The 18508-nt window shown below is 33.6% G+C and overlaps 1 protein-coding gene across 8 annotated transcripts in view; it reads right to left on the bottom strand.

Annotated features, from left to right (window-relative positions):
• Kiaa0825 (KIAA0825 ortholog) overlaps positions 1 to 18508 on the bottom strand; it is a 419703-nt gene that overhangs the window by 278746 nt on the left and 122449 nt on the right. For all 8 annotated transcript variants that reach the window (XM_070031074.1, XM_070031077.1, XM_070031075.1 and 5 more), the window contains 6 exons: positions 15952 to 16046; positions 12793 to 13020; positions 11072 to 11337; positions 9553 to 9703; positions 5066 to 5256; positions 1957 to 2139 (listed from right to left, as the gene is read on the bottom strand). In XM_070031074.1, coding sequence (XP_069887175.1) covers positions 1957 to 2139; positions 5066 to 5256; positions 9553 to 9703; positions 11072 to 11337; positions 12793 to 13020; positions 15952 to 16046 — 1114 coding nt within the window. The remainder of the gene's footprint in view (positions 1 to 1956; positions 2140 to 5065; positions 5257 to 9552; positions 9704 to 11071; positions 11338 to 12792; positions 13021 to 15951; positions 16047 to 18508) is intronic.

The raw sequence follows: 18508 nt of genomic DNA, 5'->3' as shown, positions 1-18508 counted from the left end.
AGTGCAAGTCTAAAGAATATTTACTGAAAGGTGTAGCCATCAGTCTCTTTCAGAGCTAGGTGTATTTAGAACAATTTTTTTCTTTTCTGTTTTTTATTAATTTACTTTATTCTTATTATAGAGGTGGTGCAGAGAGGGATTACAATTACATGAATCAGGTAATGAGTACATATCCTTTTGTACAGTGTTTTCTGTTCCCACCCTCTCTCCCAGTCCCTCCCTCCTGTCTCTACCCACAGGTTGTATAGTTCACTTTCATCTGTGTCCAGTGAGCTCTACTGCTGCACTGTTTGTCACCCTTTTTCCCTCAAGTTCTGTACCCTTCCCCCAATCCTTACAAAAGATGTACACTTGAATTCACCATACATATGGTAAAGAAGACAGAACCATCAAAAACTAAAAATTAGAAAGAAAGAAAGAGAGAAAGCAAGCAAGCAAGCAAGCAAGCAAGCAAGCAAGAAAGAAAGAACGAACAAACAAAAGAGGTCTCTTGTTTCCATATTTTGGAGGTCATTTCAGTATGTATATTATTTTATATAAATATGAAGAACTCAGGCATTGTGTCTTTTTGATGTGAGTTTCTTGAATCTAGTATAATTTATCATTTCCCATTGAATTATAGCTCTAATTTTCACATATCAGAGAGGCCATGCGTTTGTCTCTCTGAGGTTGACTTACCTCACTTAACATGATTTGTTCTAGTTCCACCCATTTCTCTGCAAATGACATTATTTTATTCTTTCTAATGGCTATCTAGGTACCACATTTTGTGGATCCAATCATCTATTGTGGGGTATCTGGGCTGTTTCTATATCTTGGCTATTGTAAATAATACAGCAACATGGATGTACAGGTGTCCTTATCATACCCTGGCTCATGATATTCAGGGTAGATGCTCAGGAGTGGTATGTCTGAGTCATAGGGAAGGTCTATGTTTAGTTTTTTTGAGGAACTTCCAGACTGTATTCTTGAGTGGTTGTACTAGTTTACATTCACACCAACAGTGCAATAGGTAAAACAATTTAAAATAAAAAAAAATTCTTTTGGCAAGACTAGGGTTTAACTCAGGACCTTATGCTTGCTAGACAGGCACTCTACCACTTGAGCCACAACTTATTTTTGAGATACGGCCTTACATCCTTCCTGCACCTATGCCTGCCTGTACCTTGATCCACAAGTTTTAGGCTTCCTGTCATAGTTGGGATGACATGGGGGCACCACATGCTCAACTTCTTTCCATTAGAATGAGTCTTGTGAACTTTTCTGCCTGGGGTGGCTTAAAACCACGCTTCTCCCAATATCAGACTCCTCCTATACAGCTGAGAGGACAGGCATACACCACCATGCCCAGCTATTGGTGGAGAAGGGTCACATGTTATGCCTGGGCTAGCCAAAAGCCACGGTGTTCCCAATCTCAGCCTCCTAAATTGCTAGGAATACTGATCTAAATCACCAGCACCTCAGTTAAAATATTTTTTAATTAGAGCAAATTACATTATATAAAATTGAAGACAGTAAAATACACTTTTTTAAGTTGCAAAAAGCAACTAGATGTGATTTTCTTTTTTAAAGCATAAAAAACAATGACTAATAATCCATTAAAATAACTTGATCATTTAACCTAAAAAGGCGTAAAATGTTTCCAACTGCATTTGATGGTTATAAACTGAATGGATCATTTAACCTAAAAAAGTAAGACTTAAAATGTTCCCAACTGGATTTGATGCTTATCAGCTGAATGGATTGACCTAGAGTAAAGTAATATTTGAGGAAGTTCAACTTCTTTGAGAATTAAGAAACTCCAATTGATTGGTAGTAGTTTTATAATGCCACAATATTTAAAAGTCACTTTAAAAATTCCACTTGGTACCCACCACAATTCAACAGTAGTTGAAAATAACTGTTAATTTTTGTACATATTACCAAAGTTAAAAATAAAGTGTATTGGATACTTACTTATATAATTCTGTTAATGGTGAAGTCAAAATGGCTAATGTTGTAAATAGATTATTACAGTGGGAATGAATTTTTAAAATTTTATCATTTTTATGTGCATGAGGATTCAGAAGTTCCTGTACAGATGAACAAATTGACCATAACATATTCTCCGTACATGTGAAAATTGTTGTGACATCAAGTCTATTGGAAAGAAAAAGAAAAATTCATATGAAACAAGTAATCTGCCTAGCATGAACACTTTCATCTACACTTCTTGTACTAAGGATATGTAAGAACAGAAATGTTTGATTAGGTATCATATTTATAGAGCCCAGAAACAAAAAGTATGAGGTATCTTTTGAGATTCCAGGTAAAAGCTAATCTACAATTCCTTTATCTTGTATAAAATCTGCCACATTATTTATTTTAGTCAGAACCATTTCTTTGTTTCCATCTTTTTTGAGTTTTTATTTTTTATTTTATAATTTAATATTTATATTTTAAAATAATGTCTCTTAATTTTTTTGCATTTATGGAGTATACATCTGAACTTATGAATGCAATATATAATAATCAAGTCAGGATAACTGGCATATTGGTGGTAATCTTAAGACATATGTCAGTCACTTCTTTGCATTGAGAATGTTCAAAATCTACTCATTACCCTGAAATGTTTAATTAATTTTATTAATCATCATTACCTTAATATGCTACAGAGAAATAAAATTTATACTTCTGATCCAACTGCACCCCAAAATCCATAAATTATCTGTTCATCAATTTCTTTCCTTTTCTTGCATATTAATAGAAACTTGAAGATATTTTAAAGCTTTTTGGTATATGACTAAGTTGAACAGACTATTAATTCTCTCTCTTAAATTAAGACTTAAAGAAATTGAAAGTAGAGAGGTTAAACTTTATATAATTTTTATTGTAAAGGTGATGTATACAGGGATTATAGTTACATAAGTCAAGCAATGAATACATTTCTTTTTGAACAGCGTCACCTCCTTAATCATTGTCTCCCAGTTTTTTTTCCCTCCTGACCCCCCTCCTAAAGTTTAAAGTAATGAAAAATGCTTGGACATCTGGGTGCTGGTGGCTCACACCTGTAATCCTAGCTAGTCAGAGTTTGATATCTGAGAATCACAGTTTGAAGCTAGCCCAGGCAGAAAAAATCCCTGTGAGACTCTTATCTCCAATTAACTACTCAAAAACTGAAGGGGAGCTGTGTCTTAAACTGTAGAGTGCTAGCCTTGAGCAAAAAAAAAAGCTCAGGGACAGAACCCAGACCCTGAGTGCAAGTCTTCACAACTTTAAAAAAAAAAGTGTGCTGGGCACCTGTGGTTCATGCCTGTAATCCTAGCTACTCAGGAGGTTGAGATCTGAGGATCACAGTTCAAAGCCAGCCAGGGCAGGAAAGTCCATGAGTCTCTTATCTCCAATAAACCACTAGAAAACTAGAAGTGGCACTGTGGCTCAAGTGGTAGAGTGCTAGCCTTGAGCTGACGAACTGAGGGACAGCACCCAGGCCCAGAGTTTAAACCCCACGACCCACCAAAAAAAAACCCAAAAAACAGTTTGGACATCTTTTAAAATGCCACTTAGGACTCTAATTTATTATATAAAATAAATTTATGTATAATAATATAAACATATGTGCAAACCATATATATGGTTGTTGCTACAGATGATCAGAATACTAAAACATCAATAATCATATTAGGAAGGTTTATAGTTTTCACTCACTTCTTTTCTGCTTAAGAAACAATTATTAATCAAAAATCCATATAATCTGATTTTGACTATAACAGTAGTAGTTTAAGATTAACCATTCAAACCTGTATCTATCTATACAATACACACACACACACACACACACACACACACACAAACACACACACACACACACACACACACACACACACACACATATACTTATAACAGCTAGAAACAATAGTTCTAAGTTTGCATGACGTTTTGTATGCAACTATCCAGAAAATAAACCTAAGTCTCCATAGTGCAGTTTATTAATTAAATATATTACCTAATTCATGAGCTATAGTAAATCTGATTTCACAAATATGTCATAATGACTTGCTACTTCATTGTCAAAGGTGATTCATGCTATATAGGAAAAAGTGCCAATTCTCCATCTATTCTTCAGAGTTCAGGTTTTTTTGAAACAGCTTGGTCAGTAATTCAAAACAGGCTATGCTAAAATACCATATTTATGAAACACTCTGGCAGGACCTAAATGCCCTTCAAATTGCAGCATACTTTACAGGACATGAGCAGGAAATAATTTCTCCAGCCAAAAGGAGGAGAATAATGTCTCTGATGTCTGTAAGGTCTTCCTGACGTGTATTAAGAAACCTGTTATATACCTAAAAGGCAGGTTTTAATCTTATTAGACAGAGTATTTATACAACAAAAGCCTTTTCATATTATTTTGTCATGTAAGCTAATTTGTGTATTATTCAGTGCCTAAAAAAATCATATAATTGTACTATAATTTTGCCTTTGATTTAAAACCTAGTGACAGTTGCTCCTCATTTCTATAATGTCACATTTTCTTAAACTGAATTTTGATAATATATAGTAAAAAGAAAAAGAAAAGCAAGAACAGGAAATTAAAATATATTTTGAACAAAAATGAGTACACAAACCAGTTTCCTAATAAAGATAAGCTACACATTTTTAGGCTTTAAAACAAAACAAAACAAACAAAACAAAAAACCTTGGTTGCCTATAAGTTCAAAGTGAAATTAACTGCTCTATCACAGCATGGTTGCTTTTTTCTCTATTCAGGATCTTAAGTTTCTCTCTTTATCTTACTAACCTTTGTGTATATATCCTAGATTACAAGACATATTGAATAATTTTCTAGAAACAAGTGGATTCTATATACAATTATAAGGAGAAAAAAAGAGCAAAGTTATTTTAATTTGAGTTGCACATTTCCATTTAAATACCCATGGAGAGTTGAATACAATTTCCTTTCAGATGTTAGAAACATGTTAAATATACAAGGAGTTTTATCATGAGATTCAGAATTACACTCTGCTTTATATCATGTGATGCAAACGCTTTTTTGAATATCAATCGTATTCAGAACTTCAATTACCGTATCTGTGGAGTCCTCTTATAACTGGGATTGGCCCGAGCATATCTGGAGGCCAACAGACCCAAAGATTCCTCCAGCACTTCTGTGAGAATCTCCTGGGCTAACTTAGGGGGAAGTATGGTCCAGAGATCATGCTGAAGAGCCCAGTAGAAATAATGCCACATCTGGAGTGAGAAGGAGCATCTTTCCCCCTGGCAAAACCAATACACATTAAACAATAGAATCCCATCTTCCAAACCTAATTAGTTCAGGCTGAAAGGAAATAGCTGGAAAGTCTGACATACTAGATGACCAAGAAAGATTTTTGACAAGATGTTGAACATTCTTATTGACATAGGAACATATGTTTTATTTCTGTTATGAGATCAGAATTTTTAGCTCAAAACCAGACCACAAGCATTCAACCTAGCATCTTTGATTTACCTATTCCTGGTCTATGTCTAAAATTTACTTTTAAACAATCCTCTTTCTTAGTTGCTAAACAAGTCATGCTAGCAACTTAAAAATATGACTGATTCTTTTAAAATTGAAATTTATTTAAAATGGCTACATTTAAATAGGTACATTTTTCTAGACTATTAGCATCATTGAATTAACTTTATAAATAAATCTTTCAGATTCATATTATAATGAAGTGAAGGAGTGAAATAAACTTACTGTCATCTTATCAAGCATTCATGGAGTAATGTTGTGGAGGCCAAGGGGTATGGAACTGTTGAAGATTATTACATTGGACTAGTCATTGATAGTATTTTAGTAACAGTACAGTACTAGCATCAGATACCACAGCAGTCTACTTTTATGACTTTGTAAAGGCTGGGGCCAGATTCTCATTCTTTGCCACTCTTATATAGATCTCTATGTGCACTAAACTTTCTTTGACCGCAGAGGGTAACATAACAGTAATTCAGGCCAAACAGTACAGGCAGAAAGGATAGGGTAGCCTCAGGTGATTTGTAAGCATTAATGATCTAAAGAAAGTTTTCTAGTTATTTGACCTCATTTTCCTCAAGCCAGAGTTAAAAAATTATTAAAATATGAAAAGTAGAATGTACTCTTAAAACAGAGAATCATTTGTGATATCAGAACATTAAAATTTAAACTAGTATGATTTCCTATTTTCATCTCTAAGTAATCCTCTTTGTTAAAATTTTTTATCCACTATTAGATCTCCAAATAAATGTTATCTTAAAAATAGCTACTGTTCTGTTAAACCAAAAGTTGACAGCTTCTCATGTAGATCCTCCTGTATTTTCTTCACATATTATTTACCTGACAGTTGCTTTGATTTCTAAATAGGTATGCTTTATTGACTTTCAAGTGACATTCATAAATTAGCAAAATTATTATTCTTTGGATAAGAAGCAAGGGCATCAAAATGTAAACCAGATTAGTACTAGTAACTTTTTCCTGTTATCCTAGTTATTCAGGAGGCTGAGATCTAAGGATCATAGTTTGAAGCCAGCCCTTGCAGGAAAGTCTGTGAGACTCTCTATTCCAATTAAGGACCCAAAAAGCTGGAAGTGGAGCTGTGGTTCAAGTGATGAAGTGAAGGACAAGCGCCCAGCCATTGAGTTCAAACTCCAGTACAGACAGACAGACAGACAGACAGACAGACAGACAGACAGACAGACACACACACACACACACACACACACACACACACACACACACACACACAGAGGGGACTTTGCCTAGTGATATCTGACTTCCTACCTAAACTGTTAACAAATGTGTATGTATAGATTTATTTAATGATGATGCAACATAATTAGTTTCTTACATTTTTTTGTGACTATTCCATTTCAAACCAAGAAAGGAAATTTAAAGCATGATTCTTTCAAATTTTATGTGTTGTATGTAAGTCAAATCTGAGCCCAGCCAATGCAGTGCCAACCAATACAGTAAGTGTAAATTACTTAACCTTTTCTATAGCAATGGCTGAGTACTTATAATAATGTGATCAACAGGATTTCTATGATTTTCAAAATACAAAAATCAAGTTTCCTTAATATACCTTCTAGTAATAAATAAGAAAACAAAAATAACTTTATCCACATACTCATGTAAGGACTTTTTTAACCTCATGCTTCCTTAAAAATATTCTGAACAGGGTTTTGTTCTATCTATTCTCTTTAAAATGAAGACACTATCAGTATGTGCGTGGGTTTTCATGAAACCAAATTTGATTCATTTATTTTTTTTCCTGAACTGTTTCCCTACTTGTTGTCATTTCAAAAGTATTATGCTAGTAAACATCTGTTATTCTTGCAGACCAACTATAATATAAACAGATGTGAGCTTTTATTTAGATTATATATCTAGAAACAAGCAGCTGGTCTTTATTATAGAAGCCAATCAATATTATTTTTGAACAGACAATTCTTTATTCTTCAACTATTGAAAAACACAAGTTCCTGAAATTGAGCAGATGTCAACCATACTAAACATTTAATTTTAAACATGTTATCTGAACAGCCACTGTGCCATCTGACCAGTCCCACATCAGATGCTCAACTCTTTGACTGGTGCAAAGTGACAGTTTAGGAAATGGGAATAACGCATGTAGGACTAACTTGCTTTTATGAAACATAAGTAAACTTCTTTTACTCTATCTGTACTATGCTCTCTACATGATGATAGGTTCCTCTGAGATCACTATCCTACCATTTGTCTCCAGTCAGGACTGTCATCTCCTTTCCCCTCAAAACAGGCTTGCCAAAAACATACTGACTTTGTTTCACAAGTCATTTGGAATAATTGGAAGAGGAGGAGAAAGGGGTACAATGAACAAGATCTATGTCAGGTACACTACTTGTCAAAATAGTTTAAAATCTTTGCTACTTTTAGAAGGATTTTAGCTTTTGTAAATAGAAAATCAATATCATTTTATTTTCCTGAGCATAAATAATACCCACTAACTCTGCAATTAAATCGTAACTACTGACCATGTAAGTATATGGAAGCTACAGTACCATGTAATCACAGGGTAACTATCTCGTTATTCCTGTCTTTGAAGCCATAGCTTTGTCCTAAGCTGTGTGTTACATGGTAATTTGTGTTTTTTTTAATACTTGGTAACTTCAATAACAGCTTCTCAGTGCATCTACTTATTATTTATACTGTACAATTATACTACTTCCCAATTTGTATAGGAGAAAACAAAATGTCCCTGTGTTGAACATATACTGAGATGATACCTGTCCTTCACTAAAAATATCACATGAAATTGTTCATTATTACCCTGACATTTTGGAATAGTTTGAAACATTAGATGGATTTATTTTCCACCTCTCTGTTTACCTCAAGGCAAATAAGAAGGATACTGCCAGGAGAGGAGAGACCAATACTTTCATTCTTATCTCAAGCTACCAGCTGTACTATACCACTTTCTCATTCTGCTCACTTCAACCACTCCTGTTTGAAGTAAGTATGTCGGATTTGGAAAGCCCTATATAGATGCTCTTGCAAAAAGAAAAACTCTCTGGAAGGGACTCTCAAGTAGAGATGAAATGGCCCTAGGAAAAGTGGAAAGTCCTTTAAAAGATCTTCTTACTAGCTCTTTTTCTGTGTCCTGGCAACATTGACTAAGTTGACATAAACTAAGCCACAGGAAGTTTGAGCACAAAGAAATGACAAGAGTGACCATAAAACTACCTCTTGTTTTTCTAAATACTCCATAGTGGTTAGGATAGTCAAAAAAAAAAAAAAAGTCATTCACTTAATGAAGAAAGGGTGCAACGGAAATGCTAATTAAGCTGAGTGTGGCTTTTCAATTCTTTGTAAATCTTCAAGTATCTTTATGAAGATATATTCATTGTTCATAGAATCCACTTCAAGGAATTTCAAATATTGTAGTCTACATATAATCTATGGGATTTGGGATAAATATGTAAACCCCAATCATGAATAGTTTAACTGATACTCAATTTGATTGCCCTGGCTTTAATGTAGAAAAAAAATTCAATTTCAAAATGCAGGGCCAATGAAAATAGGTAAGCTATAAATGATTAATTGGGTCTTACAGTATGTATACTCATAGGGACATTAAGAAGGGGACAAAGAGTATAAAGAACAAATCTGCTTAGTAAAGTATTAAACCAGATGAAAATAAATAATAAGGAAAAGTACAAATATTCTTAACTGGTACCTCTGGAAGAAGAGTTCACAACACTTTGATATTGTGATCTTATTGAGTTCTCATTATATCTCATTATATTCCAACTTGCATAGCACTACACCATGGCAGCTCAAATTAAGTTATTTTTACTTTACAGCAGAAGGAGAGTTCTGATGTCTAATTTATTTCATTTAAAAAAAACAACAACAGTGTTTTTCCAAAGTACAAATTCAATATTTAAAAAATATTATCCTAACAGCCTTCATGTGTTAGTAATGCCAGGCTCATGTTTCTAATTAGCCAGAAAGCAGGTAGGCAGTAAAACATATTTGTGTAAAAAGGAGGGATAGTAAACTTAACTTCACACCTCATAAAAAGCTTTGTAGTCATCCCAGTGGTGGCTCTCAGCATCCTGTAAAATGCTTGTAGCACAAACTCTGACGCAGTAGTTCGTAACCTGAAACTGTAGCGCGTTGATGAATTCCTGATATCTCTGGACAGGCACCAGGAACATGGGTCTGTTCAGAGGGAATGATCAAAGAGACAGAGATTTAAGGCCTGTGCAGTAGGAGGTAACAATCTCCAGCACTACAAATGGTTTTGATTATTAGATATCAATCATTCATTTCCTCTTAATACTAAAGTCTGCATCCACATTCACTTTCCAAAAAGGTAAAAATAAATAAATAACTAAAGCTGGTTTTTGTTTAGCATGTCCTTTGAAAACATACATCTGCTGTTCTCCAAATATGCATTTCAAACTTGATACAAACTTGGTTGTTAATGCATCATTCAAAACTAAAGTATTCTTTGTAGGTCTATTATTAGAGATCAGAGTGTTATTTAGGCATTAGTTGCTGTTATTACTAGGGAACAACATATACTTGTCACAAACGACTTTAATAAAGCAATCATACATCCAACAAACACAGCTTCTTTAAAAAAGAAATTGCAATTTTGTAGCTGTCAATTATCCTCTAAACTGTTTTAAAATATTCTACAGAAATAAAGACTTTAGCACATTTTGTTTATAAATTCAAGGATGAATCACAACATCTGACTACTTATGAAAATTAAAGAAATATCATTGCTGTACATCTAGCCAAATTAATTTCATTTTTTATTTCTTTAGCTATTTATATTGCACTGCTTTTTCTCATAACCAAAGGACTCTGAAGGCTGAATTAAGAGTATAGAATAGATTCTCAAAATCACTCTGGGGTGCTATAGCCACACATTCCTTTCTGAGGGGCCATGTTAAATTCTGCACAGCATAAACCTAACCCAAAAGACCATGTGTTAAAAGCTGCTGCAATTTTATCGCTATATAGAAAGAATTCCATATTTTTGGATTGCTAATAACAAGAAAAAAGATTGGCAGATGCTTCCTCTTCAAATATTACGGGTATTTTATTACCACATAGATGTCCTGTGATATGTTTATACTAGTCACTAGAATGGATTAAAATGCATTTATTCATTATAGCAAGTCCAAAAGGCTATTTGGCTTAGAAACAAAAGACAAGACATGTTTATACATGGGACAAAAAAGTTTATCCTTCCTTTTCAGTGTGGTCAGGATAATATGCCTTATAAAAGAGAAGGGGAAATTTGGTTCTGTCATAACACCATCTTGAGCATACTTGCTCCATTGAATATGTCTTTAGAGATTACATTTGCAACTATCTACATAATTTGCTCTAAGGATTGATCTATATATTCCTTTAAATATGACCTACTCTACTCAAGAAAAATGAAAAGAATTTGCCATATTAAATACTATTTTCTTCCTCTCAAATACAATCACCAAAATGTTATTATTGTAATTTTTTAAAGATTACATGTTTCTTTAAAGCATGGGCCAAGGTAATTCACATGATACTCACTTATTAGTAGTTTCTTTCATAAAACGATCATACTGCATGAAGTGCTGGAGGACATAGATTGCTGTGGAGAGTAGGATGTGCACATTTTTCAGGGGTGCTTTGGAAGGAACCTCTTTGCTTCTCTCTTGCAGTCTTGCCAGGACAGCTGTTGCCACTTTACAACAGGCCTCCACCAAGTTTGCTCTAATTTCCTGAAAAGAATCATCTCTGCATGCCAGAGCCAGTGGAAGTATTGTGTCAAGTTTTTCCATGATGTTAGAACAAAACTAGGGAGAAATAAATGTGGCGCTGAATTATTTGTACCCTGACACAGGGTAATTTATGTACAGTGGAACCAAATTCCTAAAAAATGAATTTGGCATTAAACATAAATATAATGATGCAGCTTTATAATAATCAATTTCTCAGTTGTAGAAAGTTAAATGTCTCACGTCAAGTAAGGAAATACCAAAATGATGCCTCTCTATATATAACCCTTCAAATCTTATGCTCACAGGAAAAATACCATTAAAAACCTCACAAACCACTTTCCCATGACAATTCCTTTATTTCTAGTTCATAAATATTAAAAATGTATCCTTCAAACTAATTTGGACATTATTTTTAATCTTACTATTTTCTTTTGCTCAATGTCCATAGATTTTTTTAAATTAAATGTCACATATAAATATCAGATTAAATTAAGGAGCAACAGAAACAATCTCATACAGCACCTTCTTATTGGTAGGGAGTTGGCAGTCTTTAGATATGGTCTGTCTCGCTTTTCACTATTTATTATGTATCTACTCCTTCTAATTGCAGAGGGAGATGTGGTGGACGGGAAGGCAAAAATCTACTTCCATATCAAATCAGCCAGCAGAGTTGCCTAAAAATATATTCTAGAACCTCAGGTGACAAGTTGAATGAGGCTATCTCTCTAACTCTTTAAAGGGATGGTAAGGGAAAAACAGAGGAGGAGGCAACAATGCTGGATAAAAAAATGTACTCATTGATAAGAAATGTACTCATTATCTTGCCCATGTAATTGTAACCCCTCTGTACAAAAAATTAAATAAAAAATGTACTCATTACCTTGCTCATGTAACTTGTAACTCCTCTGTACAGTATTTTCACAATAAAAAACTTCATTAAAAAAAAAACTTCTCTAACATTGATTCCTCAAGTATTGTGGACTTAATGCCAAGTAACTGTGTGTATTAGCTTTCTCTCTCCCTCTCCTCTCTTCTCCTCTCTTCTCTTCTCTCTCTGTCTCTCTGTCTCTCTCTGTCTCTGTCTCTCTCTTTCTCCGTTTTGTGATTTTTCAGGATAGAGGCAAAGAGGTCAGATTAATGAAATGTTAATTTAAGTATATAAAAGATTTTTAAATTGCCCACACCAAGACCAGACAGGATCTTCTTTAACCATATAAATTTCTCTTGAAATCATTCCAAGGTATAGAGCTGAACAGGCAGAGTTTCCAGTGATTAGCCCTCTATGATAACACAAAAGCCTTCTGAATTGCCTTAAAGTCATAGGGTAAAGAGCTGTGAAGAGGATACGTTCTTTTTGGTAGTACTGGCCCATGGACACCAGAGAACAAAACTACATCCAAGAATTAGTCAACAGACTTTACCATTAGACCTTTAGGTTGTTCTTGCAATGCCTTATATAAAAAACTAAGGAAAGAAAAGAAAACTCGCTGTACTCATCAGCAGTCTGAAAGGGTTTCATTTGATACATGCCTTTGCAATTTTCTTTGGTTGTTCTTCCTCAGGAAACATGTGGCAATCTTGCCAAACTCCCTGAGCGCTTACAAGGTTCATAGCATAGCTCATAACTGAAGATCTTTCTTTCTGTTCCTGTTGGAGTATTCTTGTGGAAAAATTTTCAACTGTAGTTGTTATGCAATATGCCATGGGAAGAGATAGTTCCTTAAATGCATTTCTCCAGCCAAAATCTAGTAATGTAGCCTGAAATGTAAATGTACATAAAGTCATATCAACACTAGCAACAACTGGTTTCTATTGTCTCACACATAAAATTATTATTTTCATTCAATACATTGAATATAAATATTCTCAAATATTCTTTAAAAACCATTTTCCAACCTGAAAAATATTACCAAGTAGATGAAACAATATACAAAAATGTGCATTCTTTACATACAGTAATATACTGACATTTCACTTTAAATCATCAGTGAATTTAATAAAAAAAAGTCTTTCAAAATTTGATCTCTTAAATCTAGTTCAATAAGGCCATCTTTATGAGAGCCGAAAGCTGCACTTACAATCTATCACATAAAGTAACCTTTAAATTCAATACATTTAATAAAGTCTAAATTAGATTTTATCATTTTATAGTTTATTGTTAACAAATATTGCAAAATAAGACTGCATTTAATATTCAATCTTTGATTTCTTTTTCAGTTTCAGAATTCCAGTCAACTTCCCCCAAAAGAGCAGTACAAAATAAATTTCTCTGAGAAAGCACAAACATTGCACCTTTCTGGATTTAGACTTGCTTAGAATTTTACTGAATTTCTCCATGCACAAAGTGTCAGGCACTACCATTTTTCTTCTGGGCAATGATGAAAAATTGACCTACATGTACTCTTGGTGTGTTTGGAGCACTAATTTTTTAATTCTGTTTTTCTTTTTGTTTTGTTCTTATTTGGTTGTTTTCTCTTATGGCAATGTATCTTTAAACATTATTTTCCTAAAAATCCCTACTGTTCTCTAAAGAACACTATGAATAGGGTTAAAATCTCTGCTAAGGAAGCACTCCTCTTATTTTAGTCTAACTTTCTTTGTTCTTGGTAATTTGCCACTTAATGTGTCACTTCTACTTCAGAAGACTGTGAGCTTGATATGTCTGATTAAATTACATATTTTTCTTGGTCTTCAGCCTTTTAATACAAAAATAAGAGCTAAATTTGATGATTATTCAGTCTAAAATTATTTGAGATTATGAACATTAGCCTAGTTTTCTTGTACGCACACTCCATTCAGCATTAATGCTTTTTATATATAATAGAAAGTAATAAAAATGATTCCTTTTCTAGATCTAGAGTTCTATGGTTACAAAATTCTATAAAAGGGGCTCTTAGCTTCACTATGCTAATATTACTAAACTTTTATATGTAAAGCTTATTTGAATCCTTAACATTCTAGGAACTCAAGCATGTTTCTCTTATATTTTCATAAAATTAACTAGTAGTCAAATCAAGTAAGAGTATAGACTCTCCTTTTTTCTTGAAAATTCTTTTGTTTTATTTTTAAATATATTTTTATTTTCTTTAGGTAGTTGTACAAAGGTGGACTCTGCTTTCTTACAAGTGAAACTTTTGACATGAAATGTAGTAACTAATCTTCTGAGATTTATAAGAATATAAAAAGAAACATATCTTCACAAAATATTTTTTAATCTTGATTTTTTATTCTACCTTTGGATGCCTATATTTATTAAAATTTTCCATTCATTCAAAAAATAATTTGGTAAAATTTTCTGTTAAGTGATATAGTTGCAGTTAATAAGGATTTTGTTTGTTTAGTTTTGTTTTTTTATTGTCAAGGTGATATACAGAGGAATTACAGTTACATAAGTAAAGTAATAACTACATTTCTTGTCAAACTTGTTACTCCTTCCCTCATTACTCTCCAACTTTCCCTCCCCCAGCCCCCCATGTACAGATCATTTCCAACATATTGCCTTGTGAATATCATTGTTGCATTGGTTCCCCCTCTTGTCCTTTGTCTCACCATTCTGTTACAATGGTGATTACTTTGTCCAATGATAATTTATGGATGAATGTAAAATGTTGGCCCACCTGTACTGTTTCCAACTATGGAAAAAGTACCTTAATAGTAGCCCTTCAAAAAATCTTTGCTTAAAAGTCTTATAAAAATCTATTTAGAAAGATGTTACTTCTCTTCTCATCTAGTATGTGGCATCACACATTCTAGTTAGACAACACTTACTAGTTGATCTAAGAACAAAAAGAGGGAATTGTGTGATTTTCTCCTTGATGCAACAAGCAGGTATCTATTGAATCTGATATTCTATCACCTACCAATAATTTCTGAGTTCTCATTTTTACTTCTGGTTACATCAAGATATATAATTTTGAAAATTTTCCTGATTATTTCCCTTGCTTAAAGCCTAAAACTGTTAAAACTTCTTTCGCCTTTTAAAATATTTGCCTAGTATATGTCAAGATCTATTAACCAATAGACATATTCAAGTTATTCCAATAATTTAATATAGAGTATTGGTTGCCTTGACTTTATATTTAAGAGACTAAACAGAGCTATGAAGCATAACAAATATTAATATGACAGGAAACCATAATCCTCTTTATGGTTGGACGAACAAAGAAAAGGAAATGTGCCAGTTTAAATGTCACTTTTCAACAACTATCTACAGTTCACATTCTTAAAATGAAGATCCTAAGTCATGATAGAAACAAAATTTTCTTGAGTTCGACATATCTCTCTACTCCTCTCATAAGACTCATTATGCAAGAGAACAGTGTCCTGACTAAATCACTTTGTCCAAAACATGTAGGTCAATTTGTAATCAAGAATTTTACTGAAGAAGCAGAGATTGAGAGGATCATGATTCAAGGTCAGCATAGGCAAAAAATTAGAGACCTCTCTCTCCACCAATAAGCCACTTATGGTGACACACACCTATAAACCCAACTATACAAGGGCATAGTTGGTCCAAGGTTGCTGGTCTTAAACAGACCCTATCTGAAAAATAAAGTAAAAAAGGCCTAGAGACAGGGCTCAAAAGGTAAAGCACAAGCCTAGCTTTGAGTTCAAACCTCAGTGTCACACACAAGAAACTAAAGTGATGAAGGGTAAACTTCAAGACATATAAATTTTTTAAATCCTCACCTCTTTTACTGGTAGCAATTGCTCTGAAAGAATACTGGGTTCATTTGCTCTTGTTTTCTCTATCATAACTTTTCTATTAGATTTTTCAAAAACTCCTAAGTAAGTGAGAAGAAAGCAAACATAAACAAATCTTTACAAAGAAAAATATTAAATGTTAACACAGGTTAAAATGTTGTAGGAATGCTTTATGCACAGTGGATACAAATACGCATACATTGCAATATGTAAGGAACACAGGCAAGAAGATGTAGAGTCATGTCCACAATAACATTACAATTTTTATATACAATTTGATGAAATCTATATGCTACTCATATTTATAATGAACAACAACATGCATAAAAACCTGTAAAATATAGATTCTTTGTCATTAGGTCACTTACATGCTGACAACGTTGAATGAATTAAAAGTAGAAAATAAACATTAATTTCCTTGTCCTTTTAAAAAGTTAAATTGTAGCCTGACATAGTGGTTTATGTCTATAATCTACACACTGGACAGCTTGAGGAAGTGGGATAGCAAGGTTAAGGACAAAGTATGCTACAGAATGACACCTTGATTTAAAAAAAGGTTTCTACATTGTGGTTATTCATAGCACATTAACACTTCCTTTCATGAAAGAACCATAAACAAAAGAACATCAATAAATAAAAGAATTTAAGGAAAAATATAAACTAAATTATATCAATTTTAATTTGAAGAAAGAAAACTCTGAAACAAACATGAAATAATCAGTAACTCCAAAAGCAGAAAAATTTGTCCAGCTTTTACTTATATTTTTAATAATTAAGGTACTCTTTTCCCTGGAAAAAAATAAATCTAGAAAAACTTAAAATTCTAAAAAGAAATCCTTCCACATTTCCATTACAGTTAATCTCAGGTTGATTCCACGAATAATTTAATATTTATGTTTTTGTTGTTTAGATGAGATGATAAATTATACTCAATGGTCTAAATTTCATTTTATTTTTAAATTGATCAGGAATTTTAACAATCAGATTTTCTGTTTTCCTTAAGCTAAGCAAATTTCAAATTTGGCTGATTTTAGCAGTAGGGATTCTGATCACAGAAATAAAAATACTACATTCTAATTCTCAAGTTAGTTTCAACACTCTTGTGCCTAGAGTGTACTAAAGGTAAATATTCTATCTGGCAGACAGTAATATCAGTGCTATGGTTTGTATTAGTGTCACTGATAGGCTTATGTGTTACAGTCTTGGTTGCCAGCCTGTAGAGCCATGGAGTCGTGGCAGAATCATGATAGATGAGGTCTTTTGGAATCAAGTTAGATTCTTGAGGGAAGGCCCTTGAGTTGTATAAACTTCAGCTCCACCCACCTCTCTTCCTCTGGATGCCATGAGGTGAGCAGTCTTGTCTACCTTGTGCATCCCATCATGATGTACTTTGCTGCCAGGGGCAAAGGACTACAGAATAAAATGTGAAGCATCATAAGGCCAAAGAAGCTTTTCTTCAATGATGCAGAGCTGACTACATAACCACCCATAAGGGAAGTTTTATTAGTGTTTCTCATAAGAAAAGTCTCTTCAATTTTTATATTTCATAACTGTTTTATGGATTTTTAACACAATCTAGAATTTGTTTAAAGTGATGAGACATTCCATACAAAATATACAATATGGCTGGCTCATAGACACATGCGCACACAATCACATATATACACACATACACACACATGTGAGAACTCTCGGCTCCCCTTCAACCTTATTCATCATCTACAGGAGCCCGTGGATTTCAATTTAAGAATCCTGTTGTATTTCTCAAGATACTTCACAATATAGAAAGGTTCCTTTTCTATGAATTATAGTTTATAATGTCCTTTTAAGGTGATAGTTATAAATGAGATCAATTCTAACACTGAGCTAAAATCCAAACTGACCACATATTTTAATGGTAAAAAAATAAAACTAGACATCTATTAAAGTAAAATTTGCAATATTTTTTTTAAATTTTTTTTTTGGGTCCGGTCGTGGGGCCTGAACTCTGGGCCTGGGCGCTGTCCCTCACCTCTTCAGCTCAAGGCTAGCGCTCTACCACTTGAGCCACAGTGCCACTTCCGGCTTTTTTCTTTTTGCTTATGTGGTGCTGAGGAATCGAACCCAGGGCCTCAGGCATGCAAGGCAAGCGCTCTACCACTGAGCCACCTTCCCAGCCCAAAATTTGCAATATTTTTAAAAGAAGGTTTCCAGGCACAAAGAGTAGGTCTCATAAAGTAATTCTGCACAACAAAGACACTATCAGCAGTCCAAATAAATTTACTAAACTGAATAATCAGACTCTCTAAAAATCTTCATTTTGATAACGGTGCCCTATATCTTGTATATACACTTCTCTAATTCGGGGAGGGGAAGGGAAAAACACAAAATGCTTAAATAAGAATACAGGTTGACCCATCATAACAATGAGATGTACAAAACACTATGTTGAAAACAAACTATAAAACTTTGGGGGGGGTAGCTGTGGAGGTGGAAGAGAAGGGGTGGTAGGGGGAAAACAAAGGAGGAGGCAACAATGCTCAATAGGAAATGTACTCATTAA

Source organism: Dipodomys merriami, unplaced genomic scaffold (assembly GCF_024711535.1).
Source record: "Dipodomys merriami isolate MVZ:Mamm:240054 unplaced genomic scaffold, mDipMer1.0.p SCAF_20, whole genome shotgun sequence".
NCBI lineage: Eukaryota > Metazoa > Chordata > Mammalia > Rodentia > Heteromyidae > Dipodomys > Dipodomys merriami.
The sequence above is the reverse complement of the archived record's forward strand: the minus strand, read 5'-3'. Positions and strand labels throughout refer to the sequence as shown.